Consider the following 19,689-nt stretch of genomic DNA (forward strand, 5'->3'; position numbering starts at 1 on the left):
CGCTCGGCCCGGGCGGCGGCGGCGCGCAAAGGTAGGGGGCCGGCGGCGCGCGCTCCCGCGGGCGGGGGACTCGGGTGCGCGGGGCGCGCTCCGGCGGAGGAGGCCGCGGGGACGCCCCGGCGCCGGTGGCCGGGCTGGTGTGGCGGCGCGGGCGGCGGGCGGCGGGTGGCGGGCGGCAGGAAGGCGGGCGCCGTCCGGGGTCCCGGGGCCGCCGTCCGGGGTCCCGGGGGCGCTCGGGCGCCCGGCTGCGCCCCGCGGCCGCCTGGCCTGGCCTGGCCGCAGGAGCGCGCGCCCCGGGCCCCGCGGACGTCCTGCCGGACGCCCCGCCCGCGTCCTCCGGGGTCCGCGCGGGCCGGCGTGGGCGCGGCGAGGCGCGGGCCGGCGGGGTGCAGCGGCCTGCAGGCGCCCCACGGCGCCCCCCACCCGGGCCGAGCTGGGGGGAGGCCCTTCCCCGCAGCCACCACAGAGAGTCGGCGCCTCACGGTGGCTGCATGCGGGCCCGGCGCGCGCCCTGCCCCTGGGGGAGGCCATTTCGTCTTCCAGCGACCCTGCGCAGTTGCAAGTGGCTCCACTTTCCCGGGGAGAGAACTGGCGCCCAGAGCGGGCAGTTCAGTTGCCTGAGATGGCACAGCCTGTGCAGGGATGTGGGGCCTCCTTGCACTCCTCAAACCCGGCCCGAGGCTCCCTGGCCCAGTCTCGGGTTGGCGTGAATGGGCTCCCTCGTGATTTTTCTGCAAATCCTAGAGGATTCTGGCGGACTCTGCGCCCTTGATGACCGGTCTCCCCACCTCCAGGGGGAGCCCAGATTTGCCTGGGGGAGGGGCTGGTCTCCCCAGCTCCCAGGGGAGCCCAGATTTGCCTGGGGGAGGGGCTGGTCTCCCCAGCTCCCAGGGGAGCCCAGATTTGCCTGGGGGAGGGGCTGTGAGGGTAACTTGTCTGTTGTCATCTGAGATTTCCTGTTTTCCTTAGCTGAGTTCACAGCAGGTGCTTTAAAATAAATCCTGTGGCAGGAGCAGGCCGGAGTCTAGGGGCCAGGTGGGGCTCCTGGGTCAGAAAAGGGTTCAGGAATGACCTCAGGAGTCACTGGGGGCTTCCCTGTCTGATCTCGGCTCTCCTGTCTTTCTCTCCAGCCCTGGAGACTAGGCACCCCTCCCACCCTGGAGTCCTTTGTGGGGGATGCTGCCTGCTTTACGGCAGGGCTGGGTGTGTGTTCACCCTCAGTCCTTCTAGCACCTCAGTCTGTGGGTTTGCCCAATGTGACATATACCCTCCCAAAGCCCAGGGCAATGATTTCCCCTTTCTTCCCGTTTTTTCCCACTTAGTTTCTGCTATCATTACCTGTCTCTCAGCATGCATTCATTCGGTCAACAGCTGTCCATTATGCTCTGGGCCTTAGGTACTGTGGAGACAGCAGTGAGTAAGGCCAGCTGGGCCCCTGACCTTGGAGGAGATGCAGCGTACATGTTGGAGCAAACATGAATGCCTCCTGGCAGGACCACTTTAGTGGAGAGGTCAGGGCTAGCTCTCTGAAGGTGATGTTTTTGAATCAAGATCTGATTGACAAGGAGGAGTCAGCTATTCGAACGAAGGGAGAAGAAAAATGGCAGGTGCAAAGGCCCTGGGGTAGGAGCAAGCCTGGTATGTTTGAAACGAATCAAGCCAGCACAGCGTGGCTGGAGCAAGAGCAAGGAGGAGACTGGGGGCAAGGCTGGGCAGGACTTTGAATTTGCTTAGGGTGTGATAGGAGCCAGTGGGGTTTGAGCAGAGGAGAGCAGTGGCTTATATAGCACACGCCGTCATTGTCGGAGCTTGCGGGCACAGCAAGCGCTGCCTGATGATGGCCGTGTGGTTTCAAACTTTGGCACCGGGCATACCTGGGTCTCAGCGTTGGCTGCAACTCTTGGTGGCCGGGCAACTGAGCATGTTGTCACCTGTAAAGTGGGCAGATCAGTATCGGCATCACAGGGCTATAAGGTGAGTACAGATTAGGTGCAGATACAGAGTCCTGGTTCGTGATTGCTTCAGTCGTTTTATTATAATTTTTAGTCAAGCAACCAGACAACAATGAAGGGGTATGCGGTAAAAGCAGCTGGTATGTTTCAGACGGAAGAGTCATCTTTGGGGGACTTTCTAGCTATTCCTACAGCTCGACCTGGCAAATAGCAGGTTTTGAGGGTGGGCACTGGCCAAGCAGGGGTGGGGAAGGAATGGGTTCAAAGGGTGTCTCCTCTGTATTTATTCATTGAACAGCAGCCTCAGGTCTCCTGTGCCAGCTACAAGGTTCTAGATTGGATATTGAGAACCAACGAGACTAACACTATTAGTGGTAACAGTAATAACAGCCTACACTTACCCACTATTTAATGGCGTGCAGTAATTAATACTAGCTTGTGTGATGGTGGAACCTGAGTTCTCAGAGACTTGGCACATCAGGTTTATTTCTCAATCGTGAAATATCCTGTGGGGTATTTGGCAGGTGACTTTCTATGCAGTGGCCCACAAACCCCAACTCCCATCTTGTGGTTCTGGCGTCCCCTAGAACTCAGCGTTATTTCCTTCTGGCTGGGGGGCAGGGAAGGAGAGCAACCTAGGAGAACCTTCATGGGAGTGTTGATGGTCTGAAGCTGCACACATTCTTTCTGCCTTAATTCCACTGGCAGCAACTTGATCACATGACCAGATCTGTCTGCAAGGGCATCTGGGGAATAGCTAGGAACCTTTTTCCTAAGAAGAATCAGAAATATTTTATGGTGGACGCATAGGCGTTTCGGCCACACCATATCCAGGCACACAGCTAGGCATGGATCATTTAATTCTGTGTGTAGAAGCATGTACAATTATGATCCCATTTTACAGACGAGGAAGCCAAGGGTCACAGAAGTCACTGGCCCAGGGTCACGCAGCTGGTAGGGAGAAATTGGCAACATTGGAGTCCCAGCAGTCAGACACTGACCCTATTATGTCAGAATTTTCCTATGCGCATTTCCATCATTTTTGAGGGTTCGATGGGAGCTGCAGATGTTGGAGAACTCAAGAAGACTCAGGATGTATATGTGGTTTCTTGGGATCTGCAGAGGCCAGTAGGGCTCGGTGGAGAAATATCTGTGGGCAAAACCAAGTGTTGGTATCACCCATCAGGGTTCTGATGTCCCACCCCCTCCCCCCTCACCATCCCTCAGGGCACAGAACAGTTTCAATTCAGTTCACCAAGCACATCAGGACCCCTCTCTCTGCCAACCTGGGCACATAGGGTGGAGATCTTGGCCTAGGAGTGTTTATTTATACATACGGGAATTGGGATGAAGACCAGAGGTGGGGGGGGGGGTTCTGGTGAGAGGATCCACCACAGACAGAGTGGGGAGCAGAACAGGAGGATCCACTGAAATACACTGCTGAGGGGAGCTGGAGCTGCATCGTGTGGGTAACTCCCCAGCCTGGGATGAACTCAGCCTTTATAGAGCTGAGACTTTAACCCCTGCACCACCAGGGAGACCCTATAGCGGGGATTTCTGAAGGCTGCCTGGGGGTAGCCAAAGGGGGTTCCCAGGGCTTGTAGTGGCAGCTCTCTGCCCCTTGCCAAGTTTAGTTTTGTCTGAATCTGGCCTTGGTTGTCATGGCAACTTTGTGATGCTTATCTTTCCAACTTGGTGCACCCTGTTTCCTGGTTTTCCATTTGCAGAACAGATTTCCTACTTGGGGGTGAGGGGTCACCTGCTGCATTCCTGGGTGGGACCTGGACACCTTGGCGGAGCCTTGAACGGCAGCTGCCCCGACCTTGCCCAAGAGGCACTGTGTGCGGGGTGGTCAGACCCAATGCAGGGAGCTTTAGGTTTCCCGCTCCTGCTGCCTGCTACTTTGGCCTGCTGGGCCTCTGCTTCCTCGCTGAGCCTCCGCTTCCTCATCTGGAAATGGGTGGGGAGTTAATAAGGGAGCATAAATGTGCCTCTTAGGGGACAGGCACTCAGAGCAGAGGGCACCCAGAGGTCGGGGGGGTGGGTGGGGGAAGGCGGCAGGAGCCCAGACACATGCCACTGGTGCCATGTGCTGCCCACTCCCGGGCACTGTGGTTCTAAGCCACTTCCACCTTTCACCCCATTTAATCCTTGCAGTCACTGCGGGGTCCCTGCAATTGGCCCACATTACAGATGAGGAAACTGAGGCTCGGAAAGAGACCTTGTTCAAGGCCATATTGTCAACAAATGGCAGAGCTGGGACTCCAGTGCTGACTCCAGAGCTGCGGCCCCAGCCACCAGGCGGGGAAGGAATAGTGCAGGCGGGTGGGCCTTGGAGCCCAGGGCCCTGGGGTGAGGGACTGGCCATTTGTATTCACTGAGTGCCCGCTCAGGGCGTGAGTCACACAGGGTGTTTTGTTTAATCCCTTGGACAACCTCAAACAGGGGGACATTGAGGATCAGGGAGGCAGAGTTGCTTTCCAGGGGCCACAGAGCCAGCGTGGGAGTGAGGGTGAGGGGGGCTGCTCCCTTTCCGGTCTGGGTGACTCAGCTGGTGTTCTTCTCACCTGAGGTGGGCAAAGGTCATCCCAGCACCCACTAAATACATTCTTAGCCAACCATGTCACCCCCATGTGGGCCAGCAAAGGCGGCCTGGAAGACTGGCCTTCCCAGCTTCCTGGATGCGGACCCACCGCCGGGGTTTGGAGGGCTCTAGGACCCAGCAGCTGGGGAGGGTGGAGAGAGTGCTGGGGGAGGGGTAGACTGGGGGGCTGGAGTGGGGGTGCCTCCTTCTTGCCCCACCCCCCCTTCAGACCTCTTCTCGCCTCAGTTCGCTCCTGCCTTTGCCCCCCCCTTTCTTCTCACTCCCCGCTGGTCCCTCGGCCCCTCCCACCTCTGTGGTCACATGGGGGCACCGCCGGATTTAAGCCTAATCTGCCCAGTGCTCTGCACCGAGGTCTGGCTGTGGGGTGGGCGGCTGAGCTGCTCTCTGGAACCCTGGAAAAGGGGCCTTAGGGTTGCCCACAACCTCCCCTCCATGAGCTTGGGGCTAGAGGGGTCGTTGGAGGCCCAGCTGGCACTGGAGACTGTTGTCCAGGTGGGTCCTGGGGACCGTGCCCACTGGCCAGGATGGGCATCCTAGGCCTAGCTGGAAAGTGAGGGGTGGGTGCATCTTGGGGGTCAAAGGGTGGGAGAGGTGTGATGGTGGGGTGCACAAGGGCCTCAGCTTTCAGCTCCCAGTCAGACTGGGGGTAGAGGGGTGCTCAGGGCTCAACTGCTATGGTTCCCTTATCCTAATGCCCTGTGTGGGGAAGGTGGTCCCCACTCCCAGATTTTAGGGTTGGGGTGAACTGCTGGCACAGTGGGATCCTCACTAGAGGTTGGAACCCCCAATAATCTGCTGCTCTGATTGGGTTTGTGAGGAGGCCATTGGGGTTTGGTTCTCTTCTCTGCCCCTGAGCGGGGGGACCCCCTTCCCTGGGCAGGGGGCACCCAAGAGTGACCTTCCAGGGAACTTTTTGTAACACTAGATTCTAGTTCCCAGGCTTCCCTCCCTTACAGGGACTTCCTGAGGGCCTCCTGGGCACCCACATCTTGGGTGGCTGGACTTTGCTCCTCTCCCACCCAGGCTAGGGTGCCCAATGTCCCAGGTCCCCCACAGACCCTCTGTCTTAACCCCTAGACACTGCAAAGCAGCATCCTGGGGTCGGGCCAGGAGAAGGGCCTGGGTGTGCGGGACCCGGCCCAGGACTCTCTGCCCGCCCGCATCAGGGAGATCGTCACCCGCAACCTCTCCCAGCCTGAGAGTCCAGGTACCAGCCCCCCCACCCCCCCACGGGCACTGCCCACAGCTCTCAGTTTGCTTCTCACACCTCGACAGACTGCGATGAGCGTGCCCACAGCTTTCCATGTTTGTTCTCCCCGTGAGGCAGGCGCAGCCCTACGGTGGAGGAACCCATCTTACCCATGAGGGATGGAGGCTCAGAGGGGTAACCTGCCCAGACTGGTCTCCCCGTGGGATTCAGCTAGAAGGTGCTAGAAGGTGGTGCTGCAAATCCCCTCCTTGCTTGCCTGTGGCCCGCTGCGGAGACTTAAACTCCAAACCCATATTCCTTCCCAGGGAAGGTGTGAGCTGACTGACCCCGAAGTTACCGCGGGAGGCAGCTCAGCTGAGCCCAGGGCTTTGCAGAGCCAGAGTGCTGGCGCTGCCCATTCCCCTTCTGGTCAGGGAGGCTGAGGGGTCTCTGCCCCTCCTGGTGGGCCAGACCACAAAAAGGCCATGTGGCTTAGGGGCGGGGAAGGGCACACTCCATTGCAGCTGGCACGTTTGCAGCTCTCCGTGGTGTTTGTGGTGCTCCTGCTGCAGTACGTGTCCAGCGTCAGTCTCCTTGGAGGACTAGCAATACTGGGGCCCCTGGCAACCCCAGACAGGGAGAGACTTAGAGAATCTTTACCCCAAGCTGGAAGAGCCTAGAGACTTGTGGTGGGTCCAGTTCTTGGCATGGGAGGGGAGCCCAGAAGACAGGGCGACCCTTCCACTTCTGCCTTTATTTCCCTCCTCCTCCTCACTTGGCCTGTGCTGTCTTGAGCCCTTCTGGCTTCGGAAGTTACATGAAGCTCTTCCCTTAAGCGAGGCTCTCGGTCTCTCCTGGCAGGGTTTGTTCCGTCCATTTTAAGGTCAGCAAAACTGAGACCCAGAGAAAAGTAGCAATTAGAGAGGAGAGAGCTGGAACTTGGGGCCTGGTCTTCTGATTCCCGGACCAAGCCTCCCTGCTGCACCTCTCGGGCCTCCCCCACTTCAGCATCCTGGTGCCCCCTCTAAGGCTGCTCACCTTTTTGTCCTTTGGCTCTGTTTGTGTGGTCTGGCACCCTCTCCACTCCCACCGGGCCACCCGGGGTCTGGTCCATGCTCCGGGCTGCAGGAACGGGTAGGGCATCTGTACGGGAGGACGTCCGCCTGGATCCAGGTGGAGCCAAGCGTGTGTCCACTCCCTCCGCAGCCCCGCTGCCGGCCCCAGAGATGGCATCGATGCTGTCGCTGCAGGAGGAGAACCAGCTGCTGCAGCAGGAGCTGTCCCGCGTGGAGGACCTGCTGGCCCAGAGCCGAGCTGAGCGCGACGAGCTGGCCATCAAGTACAACGCGGTCAGCGAGAGGGTGGGTGCTGCCTGCGGGATCAGCCCGGACGCCCCTGCTGCAGAGCCCTGGGCTAAGCTGAGCTGCCACGCTGGGCAGTGTGGGCCCTGGTGTCAGGCACCTGGGTTTAAATTGGGGCTCAGCCACCTGAACGGCCTTGAGCAAATGGCTCCACTCTCCTGTCCTGTTTTCTGTCCTGCTAATGTGACGTGGTATGTGAGGAATCAGTGAGGAAATGGAATAAGATGCTTCCAACCAGAGGTGGTTCATTTCTGGTTGCTCCAGGCCTGCTCGGGGGTATGGGACACAGAAAACGAGAGGACCCTCAAGTCTTTGGGCACCCCCCTATGCTCCCATTTACATGGCTCTTGGGGTTCACCCCAACTGGGGCAGCCTGGGGAGGCACTGGTCCCACTGGATCTGCCTTCACTGTTGTGAGGCTCAGCCAAGGGAGGAAGGAAGAGCCAGGCCTGCCTTTAAGTCCAGCCAGGATTCAGTGCCTTGCCCCACCCCACCCCCACCCCACCTGTACTGCAGACGTCGGAGTCCAGGGTCTGGGGCAGGAGTTGCTGGTTGTTCTCTGTGCACTCCTGCCCTTTGGAGCTCCACAGTCGTGGGCGGTGACCCTGGGGAGTCGATGGTAGCTGAAAGTTGGTGAGAGAGGTGCGTGAGGGTGGGGTGTGAGTGCAGATGGAAGGTGTGGGGTGGTTGTAACAGTCAGAATAGTGACTGCGGGTTGAGTGCCTACTGCGTGCCAGACACGTGCTGGGTGCTTGACATGTAATGCACCGAGGTCAGGCTCACTGTGATGCTCATTTAACAGAAGAGATATAACAGCTTCAGAGAGGGAAGGTGCTGTTGGGGTCACACAGCCAGTTAAGGCCTGGTATCTTGACCCTAGCCCACTCTGCTGCAATGTCATTGCCTGGGCTCAGAAGACACTGGTGCTGGGAGTTCCAGGCGGGTGACTCCTGGAATGCTGGAACGACCTCAGACATGACCCTGTGATGTGAGAGAGGGGGTGCTGAGCCCTGGAGATGGAGGCTGACCCAGGGTCCCCGTGTGGTCCTGCAGAGCCTGTGTTATCCGAGGCCCCCTGAACAGGCCTGTCTACCCTGGGTCTTGCCACCGTGTTGGGAAGAGGACTGTGCATTCCTGTGTGTGGTTGTGGGGTGGCCCGTGTCCTGGTATCCATCCTTCTGGACAAGCCCCCGACTTGTTGGGACTTGCAGAGAGCCAGGGTGGGGGGCTCTGGTGACCCTTAAGCATTGGGGAGTATACAGAGCTAGTTTTCTCAGGCCTGCAGGGGTGTGAAGGGCGGACTGGCCCCGGTCCCACATTGTCAGTAGTGTTAGGGCCTTGAGCCAGCTCCTCCCTTTAAACCTTTCTTCTGGCCCCGGCACAATGCCAGGCCCCCAGGGTCTGCCTCATAAGTGCCAGCTTCTGACCGTCTCTCTCTCTCTCTCTCTCTCTCTCTCTCTCACACACACACACACACACACACACACATACACACACACACTCACACTCCAGGTGGGGAAGGGAAGAAGAGGTGGGAACCGTTTTGTGGTAGGACATAGCTTGTGTGGCTGCACAACATGGGGTCCTGTGTTAGTCTAGAAAATTCTCTCACATGGCTCACTGAATAACATGTGGAGGGGGGAGGGATCCCCTGAGATGCGTGAGTGAGGCCCCACCTGGAGATAGGGATTGGACAAGTATGACCTGGACACCTTTCCCGGGTGGGTGGGGTTGGGGACATCACCTTATTACAGATGGAGAAACTGAGGCCCAGAGAGGGCCAGGGTCAGTGGTGGAGCTGGAATGAGCCTCCCGGCCCGGGGCTCAGCAGGCTCTGAGGGCTGTGTCACCGCCACTGCTCACTTGTCCCTGTGGCTGTGAGTGGCAGGGCCTGCCCCTGTGGCCCTGACTGCTCATGGTGGGCTGGCTGGGGGCAGTCAGCGAGGTGGTTCTGACTCTTTAAACCCGTAGCAGCCCTGGGGTGGGGAGTGATGTGGGGTTGGGATCTGTGTCATGTTAATGCCATGAGGGGAAACTGAGGCCGAGGCTCGCAGTGGCTTCCTGTCAGGTCAGAGGGAGGACCTCAGGTGCCTGAGGAGGCCCCCTTCTTCCTGTCCCCTGGAGCAAGTGTGGGGGAGGCAGCAGGGATGGGAGGGAGGGGTGGCCACGCCTGCTCAGCTCCACAGGTCAGACCCCCTGGGCTCCTCCAGTGTCCATGGCAACCTGGACAGAGAATTGAATAGCGGGTGCTAGGGCTGCCGTTGCTAGGGGAGACAGTAAACTCCTTTCATCCCCAGCAGGGTGGCGGCCTCCTTCTTTTTTGAATTACAAGAAAAATTGAAAGGCTGTTTTGTGAGGGGCCAACTTTGTAGAAAGGGGTGCCGTATGGCCGGGAGCCACTAGATCTGGCTGTGAGCTTGGGGAAGCAGGGGAGCACCTGAAGACCCCCTAAACCCCTAGATCACAGAAGCCAGCAGCACCTGGCTCACATAGGTGTACAACACACACAACACAGGTCACGGTCTGCCGACACCCATGCACGCATGCACGCACATGGTGCAGAAAGCCCAGGCCACCGCTGGCTCATGGGCTGGGCACAGAGCAGGATGTGCCCAGGCTGGACACCATACCGTCGCCCAGGCACAAAATGTGTCACCTAGGTGCAGTCACCCCACCGCGACATACCCACACCACACACCTCACGACACATCTCATACGCACCGCCGGACAAAGATACAACATGCTGGGCACATGGAGTCACTGACACACCCCAGACACCCCAGGCGCAGAGCCCAGACGCTTGCAGACCAGCCCCTGAATTCGTGCACATGGACACACAACACATGAGCGCACAGGTGCCCCTGACCCACCCTGCACTGTACCACACGTAGAACTGGGGCCACAGATGCCACCCCACCTGGGCAGGTTCCTGTGGCCGGGAAGTCCCCACCACACAGACAGTCTGGGTCCCACGTGGTGGAGACAGATGACAAAACTTCCCCCACCTGCCCCACATGGGCCCCTGCATCCATGCATGTCTCGCGGCCACCACCGCACACACACAGACCAGCCTGCACCCGACTTGGGGACCCAGGCCCATGCTGGCCACAGGCCCTGCATATTTATTGCCTCCTCCCACACCCTAGGACTGTGTCCCCCCCGCCACAGCCATCCTGACCCACTGCTGTCCCCAGGAAGCAGGGCGGGGTGCCTGGTGATGTGGTTTTTAGCCTCCAGGCTGCCCTGGCCTGGTTATTAGAGGGTCATGTGTGAATGCCCCCTTCTACTGCTGGGCTGAGGCTAGGGAGGTGGAGGGTTCCCTGTCCGTCTGCTCATCGGCCCAGCTGCCTCCTCCCTCCCTGACAGCTGGAGGAGGCTGAGGCCCCGTGGGACCAGGAGGCGCCTGAGGGGGGTAGGGCATTCCACAGCTGGTGGGGACAGCTAGAGCCCACCTGTGCCCACAGGATCTGATGATGAAGGGGCTGCCAGCTTCCTGGGGTGGAGGAAGGGGGTGGCAGCAGAGGCTTCCCGTGAGTCAGGGGCTGGTGGGAGTCTGAGGCCAGACTGGAACTGCCAGGGCATTAACCAGGGGGGAGCAGGGGGTGGTGTGTGTGTGTGTGTGTGCACCTCGTACAAATCTGAGCACTGTGTGTTTGGGGCGTGGGAGGGGCAGGGAATTCATCTCTTCACCTGGGTATGTTTGAGACCAGCTGCGTCTCCAAGCTCATGTGCATGTACGTATTGAAGCCTGTGTTTTGAATGTATTCATTTGTGCTCATGCCATTAATTCGGGGTAGCAACAAGCACAATGGAGTGGGGAACAGAGCCAGGCTTCCTGAGCTCACGCAGGGTGGGGGATGGGCAGGGATCTGCTAATCACTAACCACAGCAGGCTAGGCTCTGGAGGGGAGGCTCACAGAGCACCCAGAGGCTCTTAGGTTTACCCCCAGGTGCATCTTTGTTTTGCTTGCACCTATTTGTGGGCCCACCTGCACGTGTCCTTGCATGCTGGTCTGTGTGTCCATGCATGCGCTCTGTGGCCATGCATGCCTACCTGTGTCCTTGCTTGGTTGCATTAGCCCATGCACAAGTGCTTTGCATCCTGGGTTTGCCCACATGTGCCTGCAAAGCATTGTGGGTCCTGGCTCTGCCTGGCGCCCCCTGCAGAGGCCTGTGTCTGCCTTCCTTGGAGGCCCAGGACTCTCATCCAGGGCTCTTCCCTGCAGCTGGAGCAGGCTGTACGGCTGGAGTCTGGGGAGCTGGCAACGCAGGAGCCCAGGGGGCTGGTGCGGCAGAGCGTGGAGCTGCGGAGGCAGCTGCAGGAGGAGCAGGCCTCCTACCGGCGCAAGCTGCAGGCCTACCAGGAAGGCCAGCAGCGGCAGGCCCAGCTTGTGCAGCGGCTGCAGGCCAAGGTCAGGGCCTCCCACTCCTGCTTCTGCCCACCCATGTGCTCGCTTTGCCCTGCCCCCGCCTTCCTGGGCTAACCCTCCGCTCCCACCCCCGCCCCCCAGATCCTCCAGTACAAGAAGAAGTGCTCGGAGATGGAGCAGCAGGTGCTGGAGAGATCCACAGAGCTGGAACAGCAGCAGCTGAGGGTGGGTGCCAGCGTGGGCAGGGGCGGGTCCTTCCCTCCTCGTGCCCAGCCTGATGCCCTCACTTCTCTCACCCAGGACACAGAGCACAGCCAAGACCTGGAGAGCGCCCTCATCCGCCTGGAGGAGGAGCAGCAGAGGTGGGGCGCGGCGGGGAGAGTGTGTGGTGGGCAGGGCGGTACACCTCTCGGGCACGTGCCCAATGTTCCCTTCTGCTCCCCCAGGAGTGCCAGCTTGGCCCAGGTGAACGCCATGCTCCGAGAACAGCTGGACCAGGCAAACTCAGCTAATCAGGCACTGAGTGAAGACATCCGCAAGGTGACCAGTGACTGGACACGCAGCCGCAAGGAACTGGAGCAGCGGGAAGCAGCATGGAGGCGTGAGGAGGAGGTGGGCCCGGGGCCTGGGTAGTCAGCAAGTCCTGTGGGCCCAGCCTGACCTGAGGGGAAGGATCCTTGAGAGGCCAGAAGTCAGCTTTGGGGACAGGGGGCACACCCTTTAGGAGGGGTAAGTGGTCGTCCTCGATGGGCACCACATGCCAGGCCTGTGTTTTCTCCCGCATCCTCATGAGAGCTTTGTGGTGGCACCAGTGTCCCCAGCAAAGCAGCCCTCCCACCACTGGGCACAGACAGGTGGCGGGCAGCTGGGGAGCAAACCTCAGCCGCCAGCACTTCCTTGCTGCCTTTTGCAACGAGTGGATCCTGTTCCCTGTGCGAGAGGGAGGCTGGGGAGGCGTAATCATGGCGGTTCCCTGGGCAAGCCCTGGGCTGACCCCTGGGAGCTTACTCCCTGTACAGCAGTGCCCCTGGGCGGTCAGAGCCGGGCAAACTCATCCAGCCCCTCACGCTGCTCATCTTCCCCCCAGTCCTTCAACACCTACTTCAGCAACGAGCACAGTCGCCTGCTCCTCCTCTGGAGGCAGGTGGTGGGGGTGCGACGGCTGGTCAGCGAGGTGAAGATGTCCACTGAGAGGTGAGGCCTGCCTGGTGGAGGGTGTGGCTCGGGGGCAGCAGGAGACACCCCTTTTTAAGTTGAACTCAACTCAGTTGAACTTCAGTCCAACCCAACAGACCTACTGTGTGTCAGGCCCTGTGGAGATGCAGAGGCAACTGGTAACAATGAACTCCTCCCCACCTGTGCAATCGGCATTCACCACCCTAGACTCTCCGTTGTGTTTCATCGACTATCCACAGCATCCCTGTGAAATAGGAACTGTGATTATCGCCATTTTACAGATAAGAACACTGACATTCAGAGAGGTAGAGTGACCATCCCAAGGTCACACAGTAAATGACTGAGTCGGGATTTGAAGCTTTATTTATTGATGCATACAAGAGCTGGGGTACAGGCCAGAGATGTAGGGGGTGAGAGGACTCACCAGAGACAGAGTTGGGAACAGAACAGGCAGACTGACTGAAATACACTGCTGAGGGGAGCAGCGGGCGAGACAGGAGAGGTCTGCTGTGCCATGTGGGTTTCTCTCTGGCTGGTCAGGGATGGAACTCATGCTGCAGAGGCTGAGGATTGCTTCACAGTGCGGTGCTTACCGCCTTGCGCCACCAGGGAGGCCCCCATCTTGGTAGTTCTTGAAGAAGTTTTCTAATTGTTATAACTGGGAGGTGGCTTCATATTGACCCCCCATTCATTTTTCTTGGCTACACAGTATTCCATTGAATGGATGTACCATGATTTATTTTGAAACTGCCCCCTTTAGACAGTCATTAAGGTTGTTACAGGATTTCTGACATCAGCAGTGCTGCACAGGATCACCTTACACACCTAGCCTTGGGGATTTCTGTAGGATAAATTCTTAGTGGTGGAGTTGGTGGATATAGCCCATCCATTTATAATATTCAGAGCTCTTCTTAATTGCTCTTCCTTGTGGTTTCACCCACTTACCCACCCACCCATAGTGTGAAGAGCCTGTTTCCCTCAGCCTCACCACCTAATGTACCTTTTGGGGTCCACCCCCTTAGCCCATCCACATCTAGTGTTCTCTTCATCAGGGACCTGCTGCAGGTGGGAGGGGAGCTGGCCCGGACCTCCCGAGCTGTCCAGGAGGCGGGCCTGGGGCTGAGCGCAGGCCTGCGGCTAGCTGAGAGCCGGACCCAGGTAGCCCTTGAGAAGCAGGCCCTGCTGCAGGCCCAGGTGGAGGAGCAGCTGCGGGACAAGTTGCTCCAGGAGAAGGACCTGGCCCAGCTACAGGTGCAGAGCAACCTGGACAAGGCTGACCTGAGTGACAGGTGGGTGCCTAGGAAGCTCCATGCAAGGCAGGTGTCCCTGCAGAGTGCCCCTGAGATGCAGGGAGGACGAGTGTTCACCAGGGATGGACCCTCCCCACCATGAGCTTAACCAGCCTTCCCAGGTACTCCCATTTGGCATAGGGAGAGACTGAGGGTCAGAGGGCTCTTCCCCAGGGAATATCACAAGCAGCTCATCCTGCGATGTCAGCTCTTTTGGTCCCACTTCCTGTGACCTAGGCAAGTCCCAGATACTTCCCCATGAGATAAAGGGGGTGGTCATCTTGTGGTGGTCATCTCGAGAAGTCCAGGCACAGAGAAGTGTGATTTGCCCAGGGTCACACAGCTAGGGAGATGGATCCTCGGGTCCCTGCCGCAGGTTTGGGGACAGATGAAGGCCACAGGAGCTGCTGGGTTTGAGATGTTGGGGTGGGTCACCCATTCAACTCAGTTGTTACCCCCACCCCCACCCCCAGAGTGACAGAGCTGGCCCTGACAGTGGAGCGCCTTCAGAACCAGAATCTGGAGAAGGATCGAGTCAACAAAGCCCTCTTGGAGAAGCTTGAAGCTCTGGTGAGATAGAGTTGCTTGAGATGTGGTCTGGACACAGGCTGGGAGCTGGGCTGCTGGGGCCACCCCCCTCCCATCCCCAAGCGGTATGCTCAGGCTGTCTCACCCTCATTGGTTAAACACCTAGTGTGTGCCAGCCTTAGCAGGAAGCACACTCACCTCCTTTACGCAGGCATCCTCTGCACAGCCCTGCAGCACAAGCCCCATTATATAAACGAGGTAACTGACTGTTAAGGGAAAACACTCATCCAGGGCCCCAGTGAATAAATGGGGGAGACAGGACTTGAATTTGTGTCTGTACCCAGGCTCTTTCTCTTGGAACTCAGCTGCCTGCCCACCAGCAGGACACTCCTCCAGGATACTCCTGGGCTGGCAACCTTCTGTGCGGGCCTTGGCCCAGATTCTATGTCTAGTTCTCCAAAGGCTGTGTGACCCCTGGCAGGACACTACACTTCTCTGGGCCGAGTCTGTTCAGTGAAGGCACTGGGGCTGCCGTGGGACCCCCCAAGCTGCTGACTGATGCTCACGGTCTTAGAGGCCATCTGATGGGGCCAGGTTTCAGACCAGGGCAGAGACCCTGACCACCTTGTCTTTGTCTTCCCAACATGCCTCCAGGAATCCCTGCGTCTCCAGGAGCAGGTGGCCTTGGAGAATGAGGATGGGGATGGGCTGCAGCAGACCCTGAGGGACCTGGCGCAGGTGTGAGGCGGGAGCCCTGGGCAGGGTCAGGCCAGGCCATCCTGGGCCACCGCGCACTCTGGTACCCTGAGCTGAACTGCAAGTGGGTGGGGTACCTCCCTATCCCACTCTCAGGCCGTCCTGTCAGATGTGGAGAGCGGTGTCCAGCTAAGCAGCTCTGAGCACACGGCGGATGCATTAGATGGCAGCCTGCGGGGACTCTCGGGCCCTCGGACCCCATCCCCGACGCAGCGGCCCTCCCCGGGACGTGGACGTTCCCCCCGCAGAGGCCCGTCTCCCACCTGTTCGGACTCCTCCACGCTTGTGCTGATCCATTCTGCCCTGCACAAGCGCCAGCTGCAGGTTCAGGTATGAAGGGACCGAGATATGGGGGTGGAGCCAGGGTTTGCGGGGAGCTTGGGGACGGAGCCAGGGCCCTAAGGGCAGAGCCGGGTTTCCAGAGGTTGGGGCCTGAGTTTACTAGGGTGGGGAACTGGCCATGGAGAGTCAGGACTCTGGGAGGTGGCTGAGATCCCAGAGGCCTGAATCTGAGCCCGAGGGAGGGGCTTGGGCAACTGGGGGCGGGGCTAGAGTCCTGGTACAGAAAGGGAGTGGAGATTTCTGGATGAACCAGGACTCTGGGAAAGTCCTGGGGGGAGAAATAGGCCTGGAATGGGAAGAGCTGGGGAACTGGGGCAGAGAGGACAACTAGGATACAAAGAGGAGGAACTGGGGAGAGGAAGGGGGAGCGTGGGGGTTTGTCTGGCATCTTGGGGGCTTAGGTCTGGGTTGCTGGGGACCCAGAGAGATGGAGGGGGCTCAGAAGGGTGGTGAGGAACAGTGTGGTGGTGGGAGGCCCAGAAATCCCCTGTGGGGGGCTTAGCCTCACTTTCCCGCCCCAGGCCTGGGCCCATAGAGGTGTCTAGTGTGTGTCCCGGGAACCTGTAGCGGCTCTGGGAGCTTCCTAGGGTTCCCCCAGGCTCACTGATTCCCATGCCCAGGACATGCGTGGGCGCTACGAGGCCAGCCAGGACCTCCTGGGCACTCTGCGGAAGCAGCTTGGTGACAGCGAGGGTGAACGCCGTGCCCTGGAGGGGCAGCTGCAGCGCCTGCGGGACAAAGCCGAGGGGGCGGCCCAGGCCCAGGAGGATGCCCAGCGCGAGGCCCAGCGTCTGCGGAGTGCCCTCGACCTCCTGAGCAGGTGCCCGGGAGGCTGGAGGTGGGGCCTGAGGATGCCAGTGTCTGGATGCTATGCCAGCCCGGGCCGGTACTGTGCATTCGTGCTGATGCGGTGGCCGCTAGCCACGTGGCTCTCTAACACTGAAATTATTTGGAATGTTTAAAAAGTGAAAATGGAGTCCCGCAGTTGCACCAGCCACATTCAAGTGCTCAGTAGCCACAGCGGCTGTTAGAACATTTCTGTCATCTCGAAGAGTTCTGTGTATTGTTTTTCTCTTTGTAAGTGTGATTCATCATAAAAGCTTGAAAAATGGAGGGAAATGAAAGGCAGGCCCTCCTGACCTCCTGCCCTGGCCCTACTGCTTTGCTCCCCAGCAGCACTGAGGCAGCCAGCGTTCCTGGGCTGCTGCCCCGGGTCACGCTCATCGCCACGTTTTTGCTACCCTGTCCCTCCCCTCCCCTGGTGGCCATAATGGCCTGCGGAGCAGGAAGCTGTGGGATCTGGGCAGATGCAGCCGTACTGGGTCTGCTGGAATTGAGGAGCACGGGGTGGTGCTGTATCACATGATCTCGCAGAGCTGGCCGCACAACTGCCCTGGTGTCCCAGGAGCCTGGCTTGGCCTCTTTAACCTGGTGGGGTGTTGGAGAAAATCCCTGTGTCTCCATCCATTCCACTGGGTTTCAGGTTGGGGAAAGAAAGAAGGAAAGGAAAGGAACTGCATTTTCCTCTGTTAGGAAGAATCCACTCTCGGGAGATGTGGCTAAAATGAGATGGTCATGGGCAGGATCAGGGAAGGCTTCCTGGAGGCAGGTGCCTTAGAGCACCAGGGATGTGGCTTATGGCGAGGCAGCAGCCCCGCAGCCCTTCCAGCCCTTGCTCCTCTCGCCCCCCAGGGAGAAGGACAGCCTGGCCCTCAGCCTAAAGGTGGCCCAGCAGCAGGCTGAGGAGCTGCGGCAGGAGCGGGAGAAGCAGCAGGCGGCACAGGAGGAGCTGCGGCGCCAGCGGGACCAGCTGCGGGAAGAGCGCGAGGACTCGGCGCAGGACAGCGCGCGGACGCGCAGGGAGCTCGAGCGCAGGTGAGGTGCCTTCCTGCCAGGGCCACTCTGGTGGGCCTGGGGGCTCCCGGGTGGGAACTGCGGAACACCTGCTGTGCTCCCCCTACAGTCCTCCTACATTGAGTGCTCCCAGCACCCCTCTGAGGGAGAGTGTTCTAACCCACCTTTTTTGGGAAACTGAGGCTCAGGGAGGTATAATCACCTACTTGGGACAGGGAGCTGGTAGGAGGTAGAATGTGGGTGATAGTAATTAAAATCCCAATCGTGGGCCTCCCTGGTGGTGCAAGGGGTTAAGCACTGCACTATGAAGCAATCCGCAGCCTCTGCAGCATGGGTTCGATCCCCGGCCAGGGAGCAACCCACATGGCGCAGCAGACCTCTCCTGTCTTGCCTGCTGCTCCCCTCAGCAGTGTGTTTCAGTAAATCCACCTGTTATGCTCCCCACTCTGTCTCTGGTGAATCCTTTCACCCTCTGCAACTCTGGCCTATACCCAGCTCTTCTGTGCAAAAATAAATTAAAAATTAATAAACGTAGAGCAATGATATTCATATTACTAAATGCCAGATGCTGTTTGAAGCAATTAGAGTCTCTTATTTAGCCCTAATGATAACTCTCTGATGTAGGAGGTACCAATGTCCCCATTTTATAGATGGTGAAGCACAGAGAGTTTGTGTAACTTGCCTAAGGACACACAGCTAGTTAGTGGAAAAGCCATTACTTGAACCCCAGCATTCTGCCTGGGTGAACCTCTTAATCACTGCACTGTTGTCTCTTTTGATAAGTAAATAAGTAAATGGTGGTCCATCTAGGTAGTGGGTATTCTTTATGAAGGCCCTTGGGGAGCTAGGTCAGGGACTGTTTTAAGCACTTCAAGTGCAGAAAGTCATGTATCCTTATCGTGACTTCACGATGCAGGTGTTACCCCGTTTTACAGTGAAAAGAGTCACAGAGGCAGGCAGCTCTGGGCCTGGCTGTCCTTGTGGGCGGGGCTCCTGCCTCCAGCCCCCAGCCTGCTCCAGGCCATCTGACTTCGGGGCGCTCTGGGCTGGGAAGTGACATGGGGCCCCGGCCTGCCCTCTGTCCCACAGCCACAGACAGCTCGAGCAGCTGGAAGCCAAGCGCTCGGGACTGGCGAAGGAGCTGGTGGAGGTGAGGGAGGCACTGAGCTGTGCCACGCTGCAGCGGGACATGCTTCAGGCTGAGAAGGCCGAGGTGGCCGAGGCGCTCACCAAGGTGGGTCCCCATTGGCTGCCCAACCATAAACTTACTTCTGCCCTCAGCCCCAGGCCTTCCCACACGGGCCACAGACCGACCCCTGTTTCAGGCTGACTTCTGACCACAGACTTGACCTCTGGCCCCAGCCATAAGTGAATTGACCTCTTCAGTGGTCACATCCCTGTTTTTCCAGATGCTTCCGGGGCCGTGTCCGTAATACAGGGTCAAGCAACCCCAGCTCTGGGATCAGGCTGGCGTCTCTAAAGTTGGGAGACAGTCCTTGGTGGGGCTCTACCCCACTCCCGTAGTCTGGGTCCTGAGTGATACCAGCCCTAGACCCTGTTCTGGGGGACCCCTGTCCTCTGGCCCGCCCTTCAGCATGAGCCAGCGAGATGAGGGCTGCTCTCGCGTGAATCTGCGGCGTGTGCCTTGTAAACAGTTTCACAGGCAGCAGGCTCGCCACAGCGGTTACTTTCTCTCTCATGTTGTGTCTCTGTGTCCTCCCCCCCCCCACCTCTGAGGGGCCTGTCTCCCTGCTTCCCACCTTCCTACCCTCCGGCCCTGGCCCCATCTCTCCTGTCTTCTCACCACACGTCTTTTTCTGTCTCTGTGTCTCCTGCCCTACGTCTCTGGCTCCCCGGTTCCAACCCTGCAGGCCGAGGCCGGCCGCGTCGAACTGGAGCTCTCAACAACCAAGCTGAGGGCAGAGGAGGCCTCTCTGCGGGACTCCTTGTCCAAGTTGGGTGCCCTCAACGAGAGCCTCGCCCAGGACAAGCTGAGCCTGAACCGCCTGGTGGCCCAGGTATGTGCCAGCGGCCACCTGCCGCTCCGATCCATCCTCCCCACTCAGAGACTTCACTGAAGTGTCCAGCCAGTCTCGATCCACACGCCCCACGCCCTGAACCCCTCTGTCCCTGCCCCTGCCCGCCTTGGTGCCTGGCTCTCTCTCTGTCTCTCTTTCTCTCCCTGACTCTGTCTTCTCTCTCGTGGTCGCAGAGAAGAGATGGCTTCCCTTCTCCCCACTTCCCACTACCCCCCAGGGAGCCTCCCC

At 59.1% G+C, this 19,689-nt stretch overlaps 1 protein-coding gene across 1 annotated transcript in view; it reads left to right on the forward strand.

Annotated features, from left to right (window-relative positions):
• The first annotated feature begins 4,744 nt into the window (after positions 1-4,744).
• CROCC (ciliary rootlet coiled-coil, rootletin) overlaps positions 4,745-19,689 on the forward strand; it is a 37,134-nt gene continuing 22,189 nt past the window's right edge. Inside the window, exons 1-16 of the mRNA XM_037501215.2 lie at positions 4,745-5,049; positions 5,635-5,764; positions 6,953-7,107; positions 11,334-11,519; positions 11,619-11,702; positions 11,778-11,839; positions 11,924-12,089; positions 12,565-12,671; positions 13,706-13,942; positions 14,416-14,512; positions 15,125-15,208; positions 15,323-15,556; positions 16,189-16,388; positions 17,261-17,443; positions 18,512-18,656; positions 19,294-19,440. Of these exons, the coding sequence (XP_037357112.1) occupies positions 4,858-5,049; positions 5,635-5,764; positions 6,953-7,107; positions 11,334-11,519; positions 11,619-11,702; positions 11,778-11,839; positions 11,924-12,089; positions 12,565-12,671; positions 13,706-13,942; positions 14,416-14,512; positions 15,125-15,208; positions 15,323-15,556; positions 16,189-16,388; positions 17,261-17,443; positions 18,512-18,656; positions 19,294-19,440 (2,409 nt within the window). The 5' untranslated portion in view covers positions 4,745-4,857. The remainder of the gene's footprint in view (positions 5,050-5,634; positions 5,765-6,952; positions 7,108-11,333; positions 11,520-11,618; positions 11,703-11,777; positions 11,840-11,923; positions 12,090-12,564; positions 12,672-13,705; positions 13,943-14,415; positions 14,513-15,124; positions 15,209-15,322; positions 15,557-16,188; positions 16,389-17,260; positions 17,444-18,511; positions 18,657-19,293; positions 19,441-19,689) is intronic.

The sequence above is a fragment of the Talpa occidentalis genome, unplaced genomic scaffold (assembly GCF_014898055.3).
Source record: "Talpa occidentalis isolate TD23 unplaced genomic scaffold, MPIMG_talOcc4v2.1 talOcc4.9, whole genome shotgun sequence".
In the NCBI taxonomy this organism is placed as follows: Eukaryota; Metazoa; Chordata; class Mammalia; order Eulipotyphla; family Talpidae; genus Talpa; species Talpa occidentalis.